The sequence below is a fragment of the Talpa europaea genome, assembly GCF_964194135.1.
Source record: "Talpa europaea genome assembly, chromosome: 12".
Taxonomy (NCBI): Eukaryota; Metazoa; Chordata; class Mammalia; order Eulipotyphla; family Talpidae; genus Talpa; species Talpa europaea.
The window spans coordinates 48,641,734-48,658,540 of record NC_140079.1 but is presented as its reverse complement, the minus strand read 5'-3'; the positions used below and the strand labels follow the sequence as shown (position 1 = coordinate 48,658,540).

Genomic DNA, 16,807 nt, shown 5'->3' with positions numbered 1-16,807 from the left:
AAGGGGATCTATTGAAATACACTGCTAAGGGGAACAGCAACAAGGTGTTTTGTTTTTTTTTTTTTAATTTTTTATGCATACAAGAGCTGGGGTGTAGGCCACAGGTACAGGGGGTGGAGTGGGGTGAGAGGTTTCACCAGAGTGGGGAGCATAACCGGCAGATCTACTGAAATACTGCTGAGGGGAGCAGTAGGGGAGACAGGAGAGATCTGTTGTGCCATGTGGGTCACCTGCCTGGCCAGCCAGGGAATCATGCTGCAGTGACTGCCAATAGCTTGGTAGGGCTCTTTAATCCCTGCGCCACTAGGGAGGCCCCTGAAAAGAAGTTTTTACAAGGTATTGTTTTAAATCCAACCTAGTGGCTATGCTTAGAAACTGTATCTAGAACACCCTACAGCATATGCCATGCCCAAGTCTGAAAAGCACTCTGGAAAAACCTGCCATTCTGGGGCAGATGCTTTCTGGGCTATGAGCCACCCCGATGGGCACAACCCACTGGATTCTCACCCCTCCCTCAACCGTATGGATTCTGGAGGAAATGGAGGCTAAATCAACAGCACCCAGATTGGGGATGGGACAGGGGCTTTCATCCTGTGAGAAGTGAAGTTCAAAGAAGCTCAAGAATCAAGTGTCTCATCCTTTGCCTCCCTGTTTGGTCACCCTGCCATCCCCTCCAATCTGCCCCAAACCAGGGCAGAGGGGACAAAAGAAAAATAGTCGACACATTATCCATTTCTTTATTGTCCTTCCGATTCTAAAAGTCTCCCCGTGACATGGTGTATAGCCATTGATTCCAGCCTCTATTGAACTTCTATTCCAGTTTGATGGCAAACATTTTTTTACATTTATTATCAAAAATTTAGAGTCACAATAAATACAAGTGACAACCCTCCCCCCGGAAAATAACCCTCCCATATACCCTGCACTAGTGTAAACGTCTATTACACTTTTGTTAAGCATTATAAAACTGTTCTTTTTAGAAAAGTTCAGTCCAAGTCCTTTAAGCAAAGGTCATATGCAGCATAACTCGGCATCAGAGAAAAGCCCTATGGTGAAGCAGCAGGGTGTCTGTTACATTACTTACACCCCTGTGATGAAAACATTTACATAAAAAACTCCACATCTCTCCCTCCACAGCACCTGTGGATGAGGCACAGGAGCTGTGAGATGCAGCAAGGCTGTGCTGTTGCCTCATTCCCTCTGCACTGGGGTGAACTACTGCTTCATAAAGGTCTTGAACAGATAGGACCAAAGGCCACCCCAGTAGGGCCACCCTTGAACTGGTCAAAAGTGAGAGTCCAGACATTACAGGACACTGGGTGGCTCCAAGTGGACACGAGTCTATCTGTGTGCACACACAACTTCAAACCGGCCTCCCCCTCAATGGGAGAAGTGACTGTTGAGCTATGATTTCCCCCTTCTCCCCGCTATCACACACACAAAGTGGCTGACCTTTTGCAGTTTCCACTTGCCATCATGGGATTGTGACATTTTACCGGGGATGTTACAATCACTGTTTGGGACATTCTCATTGCAAAGGGAGCCAGATCCCCTCAGCCTGGAGGCTGTCAGGACAAGGATCCCAGCACTGAGACCAGCTTTTTTTTTTGGGGTGTGTGTGACATTTTGCTGTTAGAACACCCTAACATTAATAGCCCTTTCCTAGGATGTCCAAACCCCACACACGAGGTATTTAATAACGCTTTCGGTAACATCACAAATTCTATCACAACCACCCATTTGAGGAAGGTAATTACACCAAAAAGGGTAAACTAACAAGAAAAGGGAAAGGAGTTTTAAGAACTGAAGATTAAGGCATCTCATGCTCTTGCCCTTTAAAGAAAAGCGAGATTTTCGTCACAGTAAGTGGTCCCTGATGGGCCAGAGGGGCAGAGCCAAGCCCAAGGCTCATAGACCTGTTCACAGCCCCAAGGCTGAGAGGAGTCGTCCTGCCAGAGTGGTGGTTCCTGAGCAGAAGGGGGAGATTCTGGCATGTCACACCTGATCTGTTACTGCATAGAAGTGAGGTCTGTCGGGGAAGAGGTGACAATCTCAAACTGACAATCTGGCCAGGTTGTTGAACAGAGAGGGCTAACAGTTCAGGCTAGTATAAGACAGGTGTTTATTTGCCAGGCACACAGAAAAATTCAAGGAATAGAAATGTTTGCATACTCTTGATTTTTTTGGTGTAGAAACACACCCTCCCCGCACCTCCTGAACATCAATTTCCCTCCTTCCCCCAAGTCCCTGGATCGTGGAATGAAAGCCTCCCCTGCCCTCCCCACCTTCAGCCCATCTATCTTATGCACTCAAAACAAAATCAATGAGAACTGAAAAGCTGTACATAACAAATTAAAACGTTTTGCAAAACTAGGTGTCAGAAATGTTTTCTAAACACCAATATTCACACAGCATGAGAGGGGGTTAAATGAGCCTTTATTAGAATGTGGTAGCAGTGTGTTTGAAGAAGGCAGCCCTACAAAACAAGGATTTTAAATTAAGTCCCTAATTGCATGGATAGGAAAACCACGGCTGGGGCTGAAGTGGGAAACAGCAAACCCCGTGTCTCCACACAGACAGTGTGAACACATGGGATGCCTCACACAGGCATGGAGCTGGCCTGAGTGCAACACATGCGCGCGCGTGCGCACACACAGTTTCTGACTTTCCTCATAGAACCGATTCTTAAGGAGAGGGAAAGACCAAAATAAAGTACAACTAAAGGCAGACCTGATCCTTTGTAAAACATTTCTGCAGACTCTAAAGAGGGTTAAAAAAAACTCTGAAGGTGGACCCTTGCCCAGCTCTATGGGAAGGTTCTATGCTAGACCCAAACAAAAACCCTGAAGTCTGGGGGACAGGAATGCTGCCCCACTTGGACACACCTGATGTAAGCACAGGCCAGGGAGGCTTAGGATGTCATCCATTAAAATAAGTAGGAAAAGAAAAGGAAAAAAATTTAATAAAATAAACCACAAGAACAACAAAAAACACAACAGCCCTCCCTCTTCCAACTTCCTGCTCAGGCCTGTGGACTCCACTGACGACTCTTGCCTCTCTCTCCTCCGAAGGTGGTGCGACTTCCAGAATCCTGGGTTCTCTGGCTGTTCTGCTAAGTGAGGCAGGGCCCTCCAGGACAAGCAGCAACAGCGAGGGCTAGGTGACCATCCACCGGGGGCTGTGGCGCTGTCAGTGGCCCACCCTCTGGGGTGTGGGGGCCATGCTCGGCAGGGACCCCTGGGTCTGAACGGTTTACTTTAAACTCCATCATCATGAGGTGATTTGAAAAAAATCTTTCAGCCTAGAGATTGCCATGAAGGAAGGCAGTCAGAGATTGGGAGGCTAAGACGGGGAAAAGCGAAAACAAAATAGAAAGCTCCGCTCAACTTCAGAAGCCCTGGGCGCTGGCCCTCGCCCGAGCATGTCACAGTGTCCAGAGTGAGCGCCCGGTGCCCTGCCAGGGGCGAAGGGGAGGCCTGGGAGCAGAACCAGCCCCCAGGTCCGCTTTTCTGCTGGTGTTGGGCAAACTAAAGGCAAAGAAAGGAAGAAAGCCCAAGGGAAAGGTCCCCCACTGATGAGCCTCATCCACCTGTGAAGTGGCCTCCAACCAGAAGGCGACTGCAGCCAGGAACAGAGGCAGTGCGCTCACTTGCTCTCTCAAGAGCAGTGTCTTCCCGAGCAGAGGGTGGCAGGGCCAGGCAGGAGGACGAAGGGAGCCTGTTCTCCACTGGGCTGGCTCGATCTATTTCCATGTGGCCGACTGGGGGATGGAGCGTGGTGGAATCATGTCCAGGAGGTACTCCCGCTGGCGGTCCACAGCCGAGGAGGTCTTGTGCACTGCCAAGGTGGGGCTAACAAATGCAAGGGCCCCCCCTGCAACAGAACAGATAGTGTGTCAAGGAGAGGTGTCTGAAGGCTCCGAGCCGCCTCTGGCCAACTGAAACACCAGCCTTGGGGCTTAAAAGACTTGAAGGACTCATGGGCCTCCCCTGATGGCGCAGTGGTTGAGAGCTGGGCTGCGAAGCTGCCCGCAGCCTCTGCAGCACCGGTTCGATCCCCGGCCGCTGGCAAGGGTCCCACATGGCACGACAGACCTCTCCTGCCGCGCCCGCTGCTCCCCTCAGCAGTGTATTTTATCACTGCCTGTTCTGTTCCCCGCTCTGGCTCTGGTGAATTCTCTCACCCTCCCACGCTTCTGACTGTACCCAGTGCTTGTATAAATAAATAAATAAATCTTTAAAAAAAAAAAAAAAAAAGAAGAAGAAGAATTGAAGGACTCAGAGGCCTTCTAGATACGGCCCCCCTCTGTTGTGATGATAACCCTACAGATTGTTATTAATAATTAGGGTGCATCAGCTAGCCAAGAGCTAAGCAAGGAATTTACCACTGTGTTCAGAACAATGAAGCACTGCAAACAACAGTGAGTCAGTATGATGGAATACCATGCAGCATTAGACATGGCCCAGTGTTCCCTCTGTGGACATCTGCTTACACACAGGACAGTGGAGTGCAGAAGCAGACTGGGGAAGAAGTCCCAAAATGCAACATCTGTTCTTGGTGTAGAAAGCACTGTCATCACTATCTTCTCTCTGTGTTCTCCAAATGTCCATGATTAGCAAGTGTCACTTTTGTCTTTGGAAAATGGAGACCTGACCGCCCCACCCCCACCCCAAACAATTTTTGGCCAAGGGGTGAGGACTGGCACTGAGCTGCAGTGGCCCACATCATTGAATTACTCAGTGTATTCTTGGTGGAGGTTAGTATGTTTTAGCAAACAAGTGTTCTGAGGTCAGATGTGTGAACCCATGCAAGGCCAGCTCTCCAAAACCAGCTCACCACTGTCATACCTGGGGTAGCCACAAGCACTGGCAAACTCTGTCTGGAAGTGTTCCTTGTGAATCAACACTCTGACCTCTGATCTTACAATCTCATGTTCCCTTTCAGGTTCACCTTACACACACAGGAGCTTTCACTTGGTTGCTATTACTGTGTATGTGCGCGTGTGCATACATGTGCGCGCACGCACGCACGCACGCACATACACACAAACAAACTTTACCACTCATTTAAAAACCTCAAATTTCCAACACAAGGAATTTCAGTCTAGCATCAGTTCCAGGCTGTATTTCAAATTTGCTGTTGATGTTTACACTTTTCAGGCAGCATGGATCCCACACCCCCGTCCTGAGCTTGCTGTCCCAAGGAAGGTATGTTTCTAACTTGTTTGCTATGTGCACAGTGGGCTCCTCTGTTTTATGTACACAGATAGCCTAGTTCTCCCGCTTCTGACTATGGAGAAAGCACGTATGGGGGTGCCTCCTCTTCTTACAGAGATGCAGCAAACTCTGAGAGGCAGCTGCCTCCTTCATTTAGCCGTTTATTGCCCCATTGAGACCCAACACCCTGCCTCAGGACCCTCCTTCCCATGTCCTTGTCCTATTTTGCACTCTGTGCCACCCGACATGTGCAAACCAAAGAACAACTCTCGGTTAAAGGCTGCAAGTCTAGGTACAGAGTATGCAGGTAGTGAGAGGATTAGCATCCACCAAAGCCACCACTTATTCTCGGCATCCTGCTTTGCAAAAAGAGACTCAATGACAAGTGACAGGCAGCAGCTCTCACAGAGAAGGGCTGAAGGTCAAGGGGCCTTTGTGCCACTTCTTCTCACCCACGTACACATCTTTGCTAAAAATAAGGAAAGGGGGATGCGAAAAAAAATTTAAAGGAAAGGAACCCTCCTGTGGCACATCTCACTCTGAGGCCCATAGGGCCACCCACCTGTGCTCAGGGGTGCTTTCTTCCAGTTGGAGGTGGCATTGCCCTTGCCAGCACTCACAGCCCTCTCTGGATGTCTACCTGACCTGCTGACAAGGGCTGTGGCCGAGGCTGAGTTCTGCAGTTTGGGTGACTGGCTGAACGTGTGCAGGACACCTCGGGGAGTTGTGGCCGAACCTCGAGACAGCTGGCTGGAGGCCTACATTGGAGAGAGGGCAACAGCTCATGTGGAGAAGGGATTGAGAGGGTGAGATGCTCAGTGAAGCCTCTCCTTGCTCTGGCCGACCTCTTCCCACCCACAGAGTCCCTAAAGTTCAAAATCAGGAGACCAGATAAGTCACACCAAGAGGGGAGTGAAAGGGAAGTGCATGGGTTGGTGGGGAGAGGGAGAGAGAGACAGAGACAAAGACACAGGCAGTGCGATAGTTGGTGACGTGGTCACAATCTGGGCGTGAGGGCTGGTTGGTGGCATGGTGCCTGGGCTCCCACACCACAGTTCTGACCTGTAGCACGGCCCCATTACTCCAGTCGCGGGCCTCTCCTGAGCGGAACGCCAACTTACGCCGGGGTTTTATGACCTACACAAATGGGGGTTGAAATCAAGGTCAGCACTGTCCATGAGCCAGTCTAGAATGACCCAAAGTGAACAAAGTGAGCAGCTGTGGCGGAGTCAGGCCTAGGACACACAGGACAGGCCGTTTCCCAAGGATAACATAGTCACCCGGCTAAGTAGGAATCCTGAGAAGATGTGTTTAGTGAATCACAAGTAACTTTCAAGGACACAAAAATTTGCCAATAGGGAGCTTGGGATCCATAGGGGTAGGGAACAAAGCATTAAAAATGCAATCAAAAAACTTGATTTCAAACTTGCTTCTCTCCTTAATTTAGCTAGAACATTTCTTCCAAACGCCCCTTTAATCTCTCATTGTGGATTTCAAAAAAGTCCTTTTAGACAAGAAGTACTTGTCAGCCAGCACACTGCGAGTGAAAGCTACAAAGTCTAAAGAAACTGCAAATTAGTATTTTTCACTGCCAAACACCACCATTAAATGCAATTTAGACATACAATTAACAAACAGGCAGATGAGGGCTGAGTGTGGACAGAACTCTGGAATATTTTGCCTGCCAACAACAGCTCCCTGCCAAAGGAGCAAGGCCCCATCCTGGGAACAAGGCCACTGGCACACAGAGTAGGGCTGGACTCTCACCTGCTTCAATGTGGGATGTGGGGCAGTCGACTCGGCCTTGGCCTGCATGGGGGCAGCACCCTGCTGCAGGAGGCGCTGTTCAATCTCCTGTTCCTGCTGTAGCGCCTTCACGAAGGCAGCCTTCAGTCGGCTGGTGTGCTCCACCTTCAGTGCCTTCTTCTGGTTGGATGCCATGCAATTTTCACACATGATGGCACCCCCCTTCTCCTCCCGCCAGCGGCACGTGAAGTCTGTCTTGCACTGTGCACACATGTAGGGATCCCGTGACAGCACAACTGCAGCGGACACCCTGCCTGCTGTTGGAAGACGAGTGAGCTTGGTCAGGAGGTCAGAAGGCCAGTCAGATCCCACCACCCCTGAGGGACACATGGCACCAGGAAGCCAAATCCTCTGTCAGTGATGTCTCTGTGTCCTGCAAACATTTATCGGGCATCCACTGGTACTGACACTTGGGATAGTCCCAGGGAGGCCTAGCTGCATGTTCCTGTTTTGTCTGCCCCCCATACACTGAGAGTCCCAGGGTTGTGGTTGCCTGTCCCTCTGGCTCATGAGCTTAGAGCCTCAGGTTGGTTTTCAAAAGCCCCAACCGAAGGTGCCTGTGATGCTTAAGAAGTCATCCAACCTCACTGCAAGCTGGACTGACAAAATGCCTGTAAGATGCACCCAGATGGCTCAGGGTCATGATAGATGCACACAGGAGCCACGCATTGGATAAAACCCATGTAAAGGGAGCTCCAGGAGAGGGACTATGAGACCCCACCTTGTGTTTCCAGCAGGTTCTGCACCACTTCCTCCAGCCCCACTAGGTAGATGAACTCATTGTTTGCAGCACTAGGCAGGAAGTTCATCTCTGGAGCAGGGGGCTTGGGTGGGGGAATTTCAAGCAGTGTCTTCTCCAGTTGCTTGCGCAGTGCCAGCTTGGCAGCCGCCTGCCGACTAGCTGGAGAATCAACAGAAGTGACCACAGAGGCCACGCTGGTGGGGGTAGAGTTGGCTTGAGCAGAGGTGGCCGTCGTGCCTTTCAGTGATGCTGCAGAGGGCTTTAGGGAGATAAGAAAATGGTCAGAACACTGAGTGTTGCCCTGAGGCAGGCACCATATGCTGCACCCACTACCCAGAAATAGTGCCATTCACTGTACTGGCTAAGTCCTTAAGAGGAACACCTGCAAATGTAGGCAAATGGCACAGGACCCAACACCTCATGAGATGACCAGTCTGACAAACAGCCTTGGCAAGGCTTAGCTGATGTCCAGTGAGCCACACACATTTCAAACCTGCAATTTGCCACAAAGACACCCAGGAAGCCATCTACCACAACCAGGACAGTGGGGCTCCCAGGCAATTATCCCCACAAAGGAACATGGTCAGTCCCATCACTATGGCCTGACTCCCCCTCAGAAAGGTCTCTAGACACCTGTACACACCCCACCCCGTTGTCACTCCCTCTTCTCCCCTCCTCCTGCCCTCACACCGCTTTATTAACATTCCTTGTCTCCTTGCTCCAGGACACTTGACCCCAACATTGACAAGTCATTTCTCTTCCCAAACCCAAAGTGGATCATCAGTTGGAGGTAGGGGTCCTGTTGGGAATCTGAGGAAGCTTTGCACCTATCCCTCCCCCAATAACCCACACACAACACATCACAGAACTTAGGGGTCTTGGACACCTCCCAGGACTCCCATTCTCAAAAAGGGAGCATCCAGATGTAGAGGATGCCATGGGAGAACCCCTGAAAGCCTGGCCCTACAGCTGCCCCATCTCCATCCTCAAGACAGAGAGCAGTGGGGTATACAGAATGGGGCAAAGGTTTACAAATGGAGGAAATTGCTCCACAAGGGTAGCAAGACTGTGTTAGAACCTACCTTTAGGGTCTCCCTGGTGGCCTAGGGGTTAAGTCCCAGCGCTACCACCATGACAGCCCTCCACAGCAGCCTGAGTTCCATCCCTGGGCAGGGGGCTCACCCACATGGCGCAGCAGACCTCCACTGCCCTCCTCAGCAGTGTATTTCAGAAGATCTGCCTGTTCTGCTCCGCACTCTTGTGTCTGGTGAATCATCTTATCCCCCACACCCCAGTTCTTTTACGCAAAAATAAGTAAAATCTTTTTTAAAAATAATAATAATAAAGAACCTGCCTTTAGAGGAGGCAAGGATGCTGCCCAGAGCCCTACTGGTCATGCTCAAGTGAGGAGAGTGGTACAGACATATAGCACCCAAGATGATGAGCCGTCCACAGAGCTGTCAACAAAGCCCTGTAGAAGCTATCATTTTATCTGCAATGGGGCTCCTCTTCCCAGCCCATCCACTACCCACCGGTCCCATTTCCTAGCTCTTTGGAAAACAGACTCTTCCCAGTTCAAGCTCTATGTAGAGGTGAGGTATGTGTGGCTAAGAACACACGTCAGTGCTGTAAGGACTTCCTCATGTGCTGTGCCTGTAGCAGAAAGGGAGCCCTGGTGCCCAAGTGGGCGCACCCCACAATTGCAAGCCCACAGGATGACTCAACTAGCCTACTCTATTTCCCCAAACCTGCTGGCCCCACACACCTCCCGAAGCTACCTCCCATCTCAGCCCAGGTCTACCTCCTTCCAAGCCACCTCTGCCAGACAGCAGATCTGCACACAGGACCCCTGTGTGCAGATACAAACCCCATAGGGATGGATTGCCCTAGGTCCCACCTATCTAACGAGGCAAGGTGGGTCAAATCACATGTTTTGGAGACAATCCCTAGAATTATGGGTCCTGGAGGGGAAGGCTGCAGCACTCTCACCTGGGGGATGTTGACAAGCAGGCTGGTGTTGGGAACGTTGGCGACACGGATGAGACCCTGCTGAATGATCCTCTGTCCCTGAATTTGCACACTGGGTACAGACGCCCGGGGGGCCAGGAGGAGTGGTGGCGGCCCCGTGCTGGAATGCTGTCTGATGTTGTGGATTTGCTGTGGGAGTAGGATGGAGGACAAGATGGTGAGCAGGATGGTAGAGGGAAGGGTAGTTTTTGTGAGGGGGACAGTTGCTTGGGCTGCCCCCCTCAGTGCCCAGCTCACCTGGGCCCCCCTGACGAGTGGTGGCATGACGACCTGCGAGCTTGCCTGTGGCCCCAGCTTCGAGGACACCTGCTGCCCACCACGGACCAAGGGTGGTGGGATGACACTGCCAGGCATTCGAGTTGAGGAAGTCTGTCAATGACACCAACCCCAAAGCTGACACAGCTTTTTTTAACAAGCGGTTTACTTTTGTAAAAGGGCATGTTTGTTTAAAGAAAGGGGCCAATAGAAGAAAAAATTTCTTCAAAACATGAAGAACAAGGAATGTGGATTCTGACAAAAGCCTCACAAACCTGGGCTCACTCAGAAGTGAGCTCCACCAAGGAGTGCAGGGTGCATGCGTGCACACGTACACGCACACGTACACACCCACGTCCAGCTAGCCAGGACATGTGTTATCTCTCTGAGTCAGGGCTCAGGCATGGGTGCATTGCACATCTCACCTCGTGGGCAGAGGAAACCATGAACAAGCCAGGACATGGAGCAATCAGGCCCCATGACCACCCTCAGGAATTGTGACAAAGGGAATCTGGTCAAGTCTGGGACCTCAGATCTCTCCAGTTTCCCAGGAGTGCTGATAGGATGGGGAGGGGGCCCACCCCAACTTATTATTTAGGATGCCAATGATGGCCTTGTTTGGGCCTCATGGTTTAGGACCACAAAGTTGATTTTTTGGGCTGCCAGAGGGAAGGCCTCACTCTGGCTAGCTCAAAAGTAATGGGCAGCCTTTTGCAGGAGCTGACTGGGGCTATATAGTGGACACTAACCTGAAGTGATGGCTTGCCGGAAGGAATGTTCTGCGTGCCCCGCACAAGTGGGGGAGGGGTGGTCACAGAGCTCCCCGTGGAGCCTGCAGGCTGTGAGAGAACAGGACACTCGGGAGATGAGAGAGCCACCAGCCTTACCCTGCCCCATCCCCATTATACATTCTGATAAAGAGAATTGGTTTCTTTCTCTTCAAAGGTACCAGGCTCTCAAAGATTCTGCCTCCAGCCTGGTAAGCAACTCTGTGATTCTTCCCAGGAGTCGACATATTCAAAATGGACAACAGGGAGATTTCAAGCATCCCTCACCCACGGGGGACTCTTGGCATCACTTTGTGGTTTAAGTGAGGGGAAAGGACCTGGGACCAGAAAGGTTAGTCCACCCTTTGGAGTTGGAAAGTACATTTCCACTGAGAAGGACAGTGGTAGGTCACTTCACAAAGTCTTCAACAATTGACAAGGAACACAGGACAGATTTAGCCATCAGAAGACGCACAGACACCAAGCCACTTGCTAACTGCCTGGAGGTGGATGCTCTAGCAAACCCCAGGTCAGATCAGTGAGCACCCTCCCACTCTTATCCTTGCAGGAAACATGTGCTCTTAAACACAAGTCCGCTTGAATTTTATGGTTTATAAGGAGAGTGGTTAGAGTAAAAGAAAGGGCACAGGAAACAGACCTGATCTTGTACTACAGGGTATACTGAGTTTAGAAGGAACACAATAGAAAGCTTGAGGCACCAGGGTAGATGGCAGGAACAGGAGCGCCAGGATATGGCCTCTGAGAGCAGCCATGTCTGGCAGGCCCCTGTGGAAGCAGGCCAGGAACCACGCTTCCAGAAGTTCCCAGGTCATCTGCTGTTTCCTTGATGTTTCTAGTCTAAGCCTTTTACACATTCAGATCCAGACTTTCTAGACCAAAATACACTCTGCTGCTATCCTTTTATTCTGATATCCTTTTAGCTAAACCCAAAATCTGAATCTGAACCACAACTTTCTATTTAGACCCTGGACCTCAGTTCAGCACCCCCGAAAAAACACAGCACCCCTGACTCCCCAATCAGGCTTTTAGTTCCCGTTGACCCTGAATGAGGGAATGGATACACACACACCTTCTGGGTGGTAGTCTCCTTTTGTATCTGACTTTGACGCAACTTCTTCAATAAAACAAGCTTTGCTTCTTCTAATCTTAACTCTTCTTTCAGCTGCTTAATCATCCTTTCTCGTTCCTCAGGACTGCTTTTCTGCAAGGACAAGGGGACAGCGTTGAGGGGAACCTGGAGAGACGCCCCCTTGTTGCCAGCTCTACATGGGGTGCCATCAGGCAATAGCTCACCAGGAGGGCCTCGGTGCTGGTCTCCTTCAAGGCCTCCTTGGTCAGTCCATTCACCCGTGGGCTCGTAGGCTGCTCATTGTCAGAGAGGACAATCACATCAGGTGAGGGGGCTCTCCTCTCCAACTTCATGTCACTGCAGAGCAGAGAGAAGGGTGTAAACAGAGGACCAGCAGTGCCACCATCAAACCCAGGGCCTACCCACACCCAAACAAGTGTCTGGTTCAGACAAAGACCCAGTGAGCTGGTGAGCTGACCACCTGGCTGTCCTCACTATATGCACCAGCAACACCAAGTCACAGTATACTACAAGGCCCTCAAAAGCTGGGACTGTTCTTCATATCCACCTCCCTGTCCCCAGGTTCCAAACACCTGAAACACACTGTTGCTTCCTCCTCTATTACGTGGCTTGATGTCAGGTAAAAATGTTTGAGACCCTGGATCCCAGCCCTCCTGGGGCTCCTTTCTGCTGGTGCAAGGGTACATGTTTGCCTCACAAACCAGGGACCTGCAAGTTATCTGACGTGAAGGCCAGCCCTCACACCCGGATGGCTCCCTGTTCCCTGATGGACAGAGGGGTTTTTCCACATGCTTTTGGCCTCCACTTGCACTCCCAGGCACAGGTGTGTTACACCCTCCCAAGGTGGCCAAGGCTGCCTGCTGGCAGTCCTTTCTGAGCCACAAGTGGCCTCTTCCTCAAGCCAGTTCAAAGTGGCATCAGGGTTCATGTTTAGAAGTGGACTGACTATGGAATAGATCTGAGTATGCTCCACCTACCTCATCTGCTCAAACTGGTTTCCAGCTACCCCACCTCCACACTCTAACAGTGCATGGACTAGTCTGCCCTGCTGGTGCTAAGGCTACTCTTCCCATTACCCTTTGGCCTCTTACTCCAACCCCGCCCCCTACAAATTCAAACTGCACCATGAAACACCCATCATTTCAATCCACACTCCTTTGTGATAAATTCACTCTCCACTTATTGCCTATACTGTTCTGGGAGCTCACTGCCATGGGGGACTTGCCTGTTCCTCCTCTTTGAACAGAGGGGATAACAGGTCACACCTGTGAAATGCCACTCAGGTCTTCCAATTGCTATCCTGTCAGGACAAGTTCACAAATGTTTGCGCGCACACGGATGACTGCTCAGAGGTCAATGCATGTCACACTACAGAGCCCACACAGGAACATGTGACATTTGCCTTCCCCTCTTGCCAAAGATTTTGAGGACATATTGCATATTGGGTGCTGCTGAGTTGCTGCCACAGTGATGTGACCCCAACCCATGAGGACTAAAGGTCCCAGAGATGGAACCTCACCATAATCAAGGTCCCTGACCAAAACAAGCAGCTTCGTGAGCTGAGGGCACAACATAAACTTTCCCTTAAGATCTCGTGTTAAGGAATCCCATCCTTGGTTGGCAGGAAAGCTGGCCAGGACCAAATGTGTCCACTAGGTGGCTCTATGGTCCAGAGCACAGACTGAAGTTAACTGGAGTAAACTTGGAGTTCCCACTACTCCTGCTGGACTTTGGCTGCGTGGGGGGGGGGGGGGGGGGGGGACCATGTGGGACCTGAAACAGCCCTTCCCACCCACAAAGTGAGTTGCATCCTTAGGGAAAAGGCGGCAGAGGACCAGTTTTCCAGGGTTTGCTGATTCCACCTAGACTCTACCCTCCCACCCCACTACAGGCACTGCACCTCAATTCTCCTGCACCCAGTTGGATATAATCAGTATGGCTGTCAGTCCTCTCACAAGAGAGCAGCATGACAGAAAACACCATACTCAAGTAGCACAATCCCCTTCCTGAGTTATCAGTGACATTCTCAAGTCCAGAAGCTATTAATAAAGTCATCCAGGACATCTCACTCGGGTCTCATGGAGCCAATAGACCAGTGCAAATTTGGGAACTGTTCCTGCTCTTCCCATCTGTCTCTGGCTGACCACCCCATTCCATCTGGAACTTTCAAGATGACCTTGATGCTCCAATTCTATGTTCTGTGGATGCAAGGACCAACCCAAGGAGGTTCCCAAGTAGCTCTCCAAGGAGTAGCAGCTCAAGCAGAAGCACATCTAGAGTTACAGACTGCAGCTGAGATGACCCATCTATGAGACTTATCACCTGTTTATCTCATCACACAGTTCTTCCAAAGGTAAGGTGCTTAATACAACTCAAATCTGCTTGAGGGAAGAGTGCCGGGGTAGGATTGAGAGACCCACTCTGACCACAGTACACCAAGGCCCATCTCGACCGGAGACTGATCAATAACTAGTCCTCAAACTGATGTCACCTCCCATCAATGATCACTCAGCATCCCAGCAGCCAGGAGTGAACTTCCTGTATGCTAATCAGGCCACAAAAAATGTCATGTGACAAAGGCATTTCCCTCCTCAGTCATGTGACACCTTAACTGTGCCTTCCAAAGTAAAAACCATGGCAACAGCCAGTTCTAACCGGTTTGTGACACACAGCCTTCATTTTGAGAAGTGAGGTAGGGTGCAGGTGATGTCAGAAAATGGAGGTGCCAGTGCCGACTGCAGCACTTCCTGTGTGTGAGGCCTGTGGGGATGTCTTTTCCACACACAGAGGCCAGCAGCCCCTCTACTTTCCAACAAGACAAAAGTCCCCAAATTCTGTCTGTGAAGTGAAGGTCTTCCACTCAGACCCTTCCAGAGTTCTTTATTTTGGGAAAGATACTCCTTTGACACAGGCTTAAAACTACTGCAGGCATTCTTTTAAAAAGTTAAGTTATCAAACTACTTAGGCTGGAGAACATGAGAGAAGAACCTTGGCCCATTGTGCTGGGGCAGGGGTGGGGGTGGGGGGAGATGGCAGTTTACTGGACACGTAGGGAGCAGGGAGGGCGAGGTACCAAGTTTACTTGGAAACCACATGATTTCAGGGTACCTCCAATAACCCTGTCCTGGCCATCTCAGGAGCCCTTGGGTAAAATATGATCAAAAGAAAGTTTAGGTAACAAAGGAAAAAGCACTAGAAGCAGCCCTGACTAAACAAACAACAGTTCTGTGATCTGTCTGGAGGGAAGGTGGGATTATAAATCTAATTTCATGACCAGGGTATAGAGTAAGGCCGCTCACCAACCAGTGGTCAGTGTCTTCCAGCTGTACCAGGGGAAGGCATCACCAAGGGAACACAGAAACTGTCCTGGGCACCCTGGTCCTTGAACAGCCTGATAAGGGGAAGCAAACTTCATCTATACCCTTCACTCATTCATGTTTGCTGCAACCCACCCAGAATGCCGGTGCTATGCAGGCAGTGGGGGTAAGTCCCAGATAAAAGGTGGCTCAGTCCTTAAGGTCCACCAGGAGGGACAGACCCACATGAGGAGGGAGAAGGAACATAGGTGGGAGTGGACTGACACATAGAGCACTAGGTAACTTCTCAGTGTAGGCATGAAGCACATGCCCCCCAGACCCACGCAAAGTCTGCAAGTCACAAAATCAAGAGCCCTGCACACGCTAGGGATGTTGAGGTGATGCTGAAACTGTGGCTCAATGAGAACTCAGGCTGGGTGGGAAGCTATTTAAAGAAGGCTTGAGAGCTATGCTCCTTCTCAAACACTCATCGTGGGCCCAGCCAGACTGCCCCCTTCCCAGGAGCTGCTCACACCTCCCAGGCCAAACCCCTAGGTTTTGCATACCCCAACTCCTACCACAGACACTTCCTGCGTGAGCCCTGCCTTCACCACATTCCCTCCTCCACACCCCCCTTGTGAGCCCCAGAGCAAGTCACTTCAAACCATCTGTGCCTCAAAAATACCCCCAGCCCATCCAGCCCTGGAGTGTGATCAGTCAGTGTTCCCTTCCCCACTCCTGTGCAGTCAGAGGGGCAGGAGTCTCCCTAGTGACATGTGGGGTGGTGGTGGGGGAGAGGCTGTAGGACCGGCTCCTACAGCTCTGGAGTTCGCTAAGGCTGCACTGTGCTCCAAGTCTGCAAATGCTTTCCTGTGCTTCTTGAACAAGAATCCCTGTCCCCGACTCCCCTGGGTTGCAGGTGAGAGGAGACTCAACCCTCAGTGACAAGGAGATTCATGCACCCTAGATGGCTATCAAGAACTCTTCTGAAGCAGGACCTCCCTGGTGGCGCAAGGGGTTAAGACGCAACCTATGAAGCTATCCACAGCCTGAGTTCAATACCTGGCCAGGGAGCTACCACATGGCGCAGCAGACCTCTCCTGACTCGCCCACTGCTCCCCTCAGCAATGTACTTCAGTCAATCTGCCTGTTCCCCACTCTGTCTCTGGTGAATCCTCTCACCCCCTGCACCTCTGGCCTGTACACCCCAGTTCTTGTACGCATAAATAAATCTTAAAAAACAAACAAACAAACAAACAAAAACTCTTCTGAGGCAGCTAGGACAGCTCACTGTGAGTGTGAAACTGGCAAGTAGCAGACAACTGGCCATGGTGGGTAACTCTCAAAGGTTACGTCTGCTGTACATACTACTGTGTCCTAACAGTTTGCATGCCCCCTCCTCTCGTGGCACTAACTGGTGTGACTTTATGCCCCAGCACTGGCTCTAGGATGGGTCCCAGCTCACAAGGGGCACAGCAATGCTCAGACTGACAACCTTGCATATGTGGGCACTAGTTCCACATGCATACACGTTGTCTGAGAAATGGTATACACCATTTGAAGGGAATGGGTTTCTGAAACCTTGT

At 50.8% G+C, this 16,807-nt stretch overlaps 1 protein-coding gene across 6 annotated transcripts in view; it reads right to left on the bottom strand.

The window, feature by feature from the left end:
- Positions 1-3,742: 3,742 nt before the first annotated feature.
- Positions 3,743-16,807, bottom strand: part of GATAD2A (GATA zinc finger domain containing 2A) — a gene marked incomplete at both ends in the record, with an annotated part of 27,822 nt that continues 14,757 nt past the window's right edge. The window contains 10 exons of one of the 6 annotated variants that reach the window (XM_084251126.1): positions 3,743-3,873; positions 5,779-5,974; positions 6,279-6,353; positions 6,984-7,279; positions 7,744-8,023; positions 9,754-9,921; positions 10,030-10,161; positions 10,797-10,886; positions 11,905-12,036; positions 12,129-12,261. In XM_084251126.1, coding sequence (XP_084107252.1) covers positions 3,743-3,873; positions 5,779-5,974; positions 6,279-6,353; positions 6,984-7,279; positions 7,744-8,023; positions 9,754-9,921; positions 10,030-10,161; positions 10,797-10,886; positions 11,905-12,036; positions 12,129-12,261 — 1,633 coding nt within the window. The remainder of the gene's footprint in view (positions 3,874-5,778; positions 5,975-6,278; positions 6,354-6,983; positions 7,280-7,743; positions 8,024-9,753; positions 9,922-10,029; positions 10,162-10,796; positions 10,887-11,904; positions 12,037-12,128; positions 12,262-16,807) is intronic. The other 5 variants (XM_084251127.1, XM_084251128.1, XM_084251129.1 and 2 more) reach the window with 5 other exon arrangements.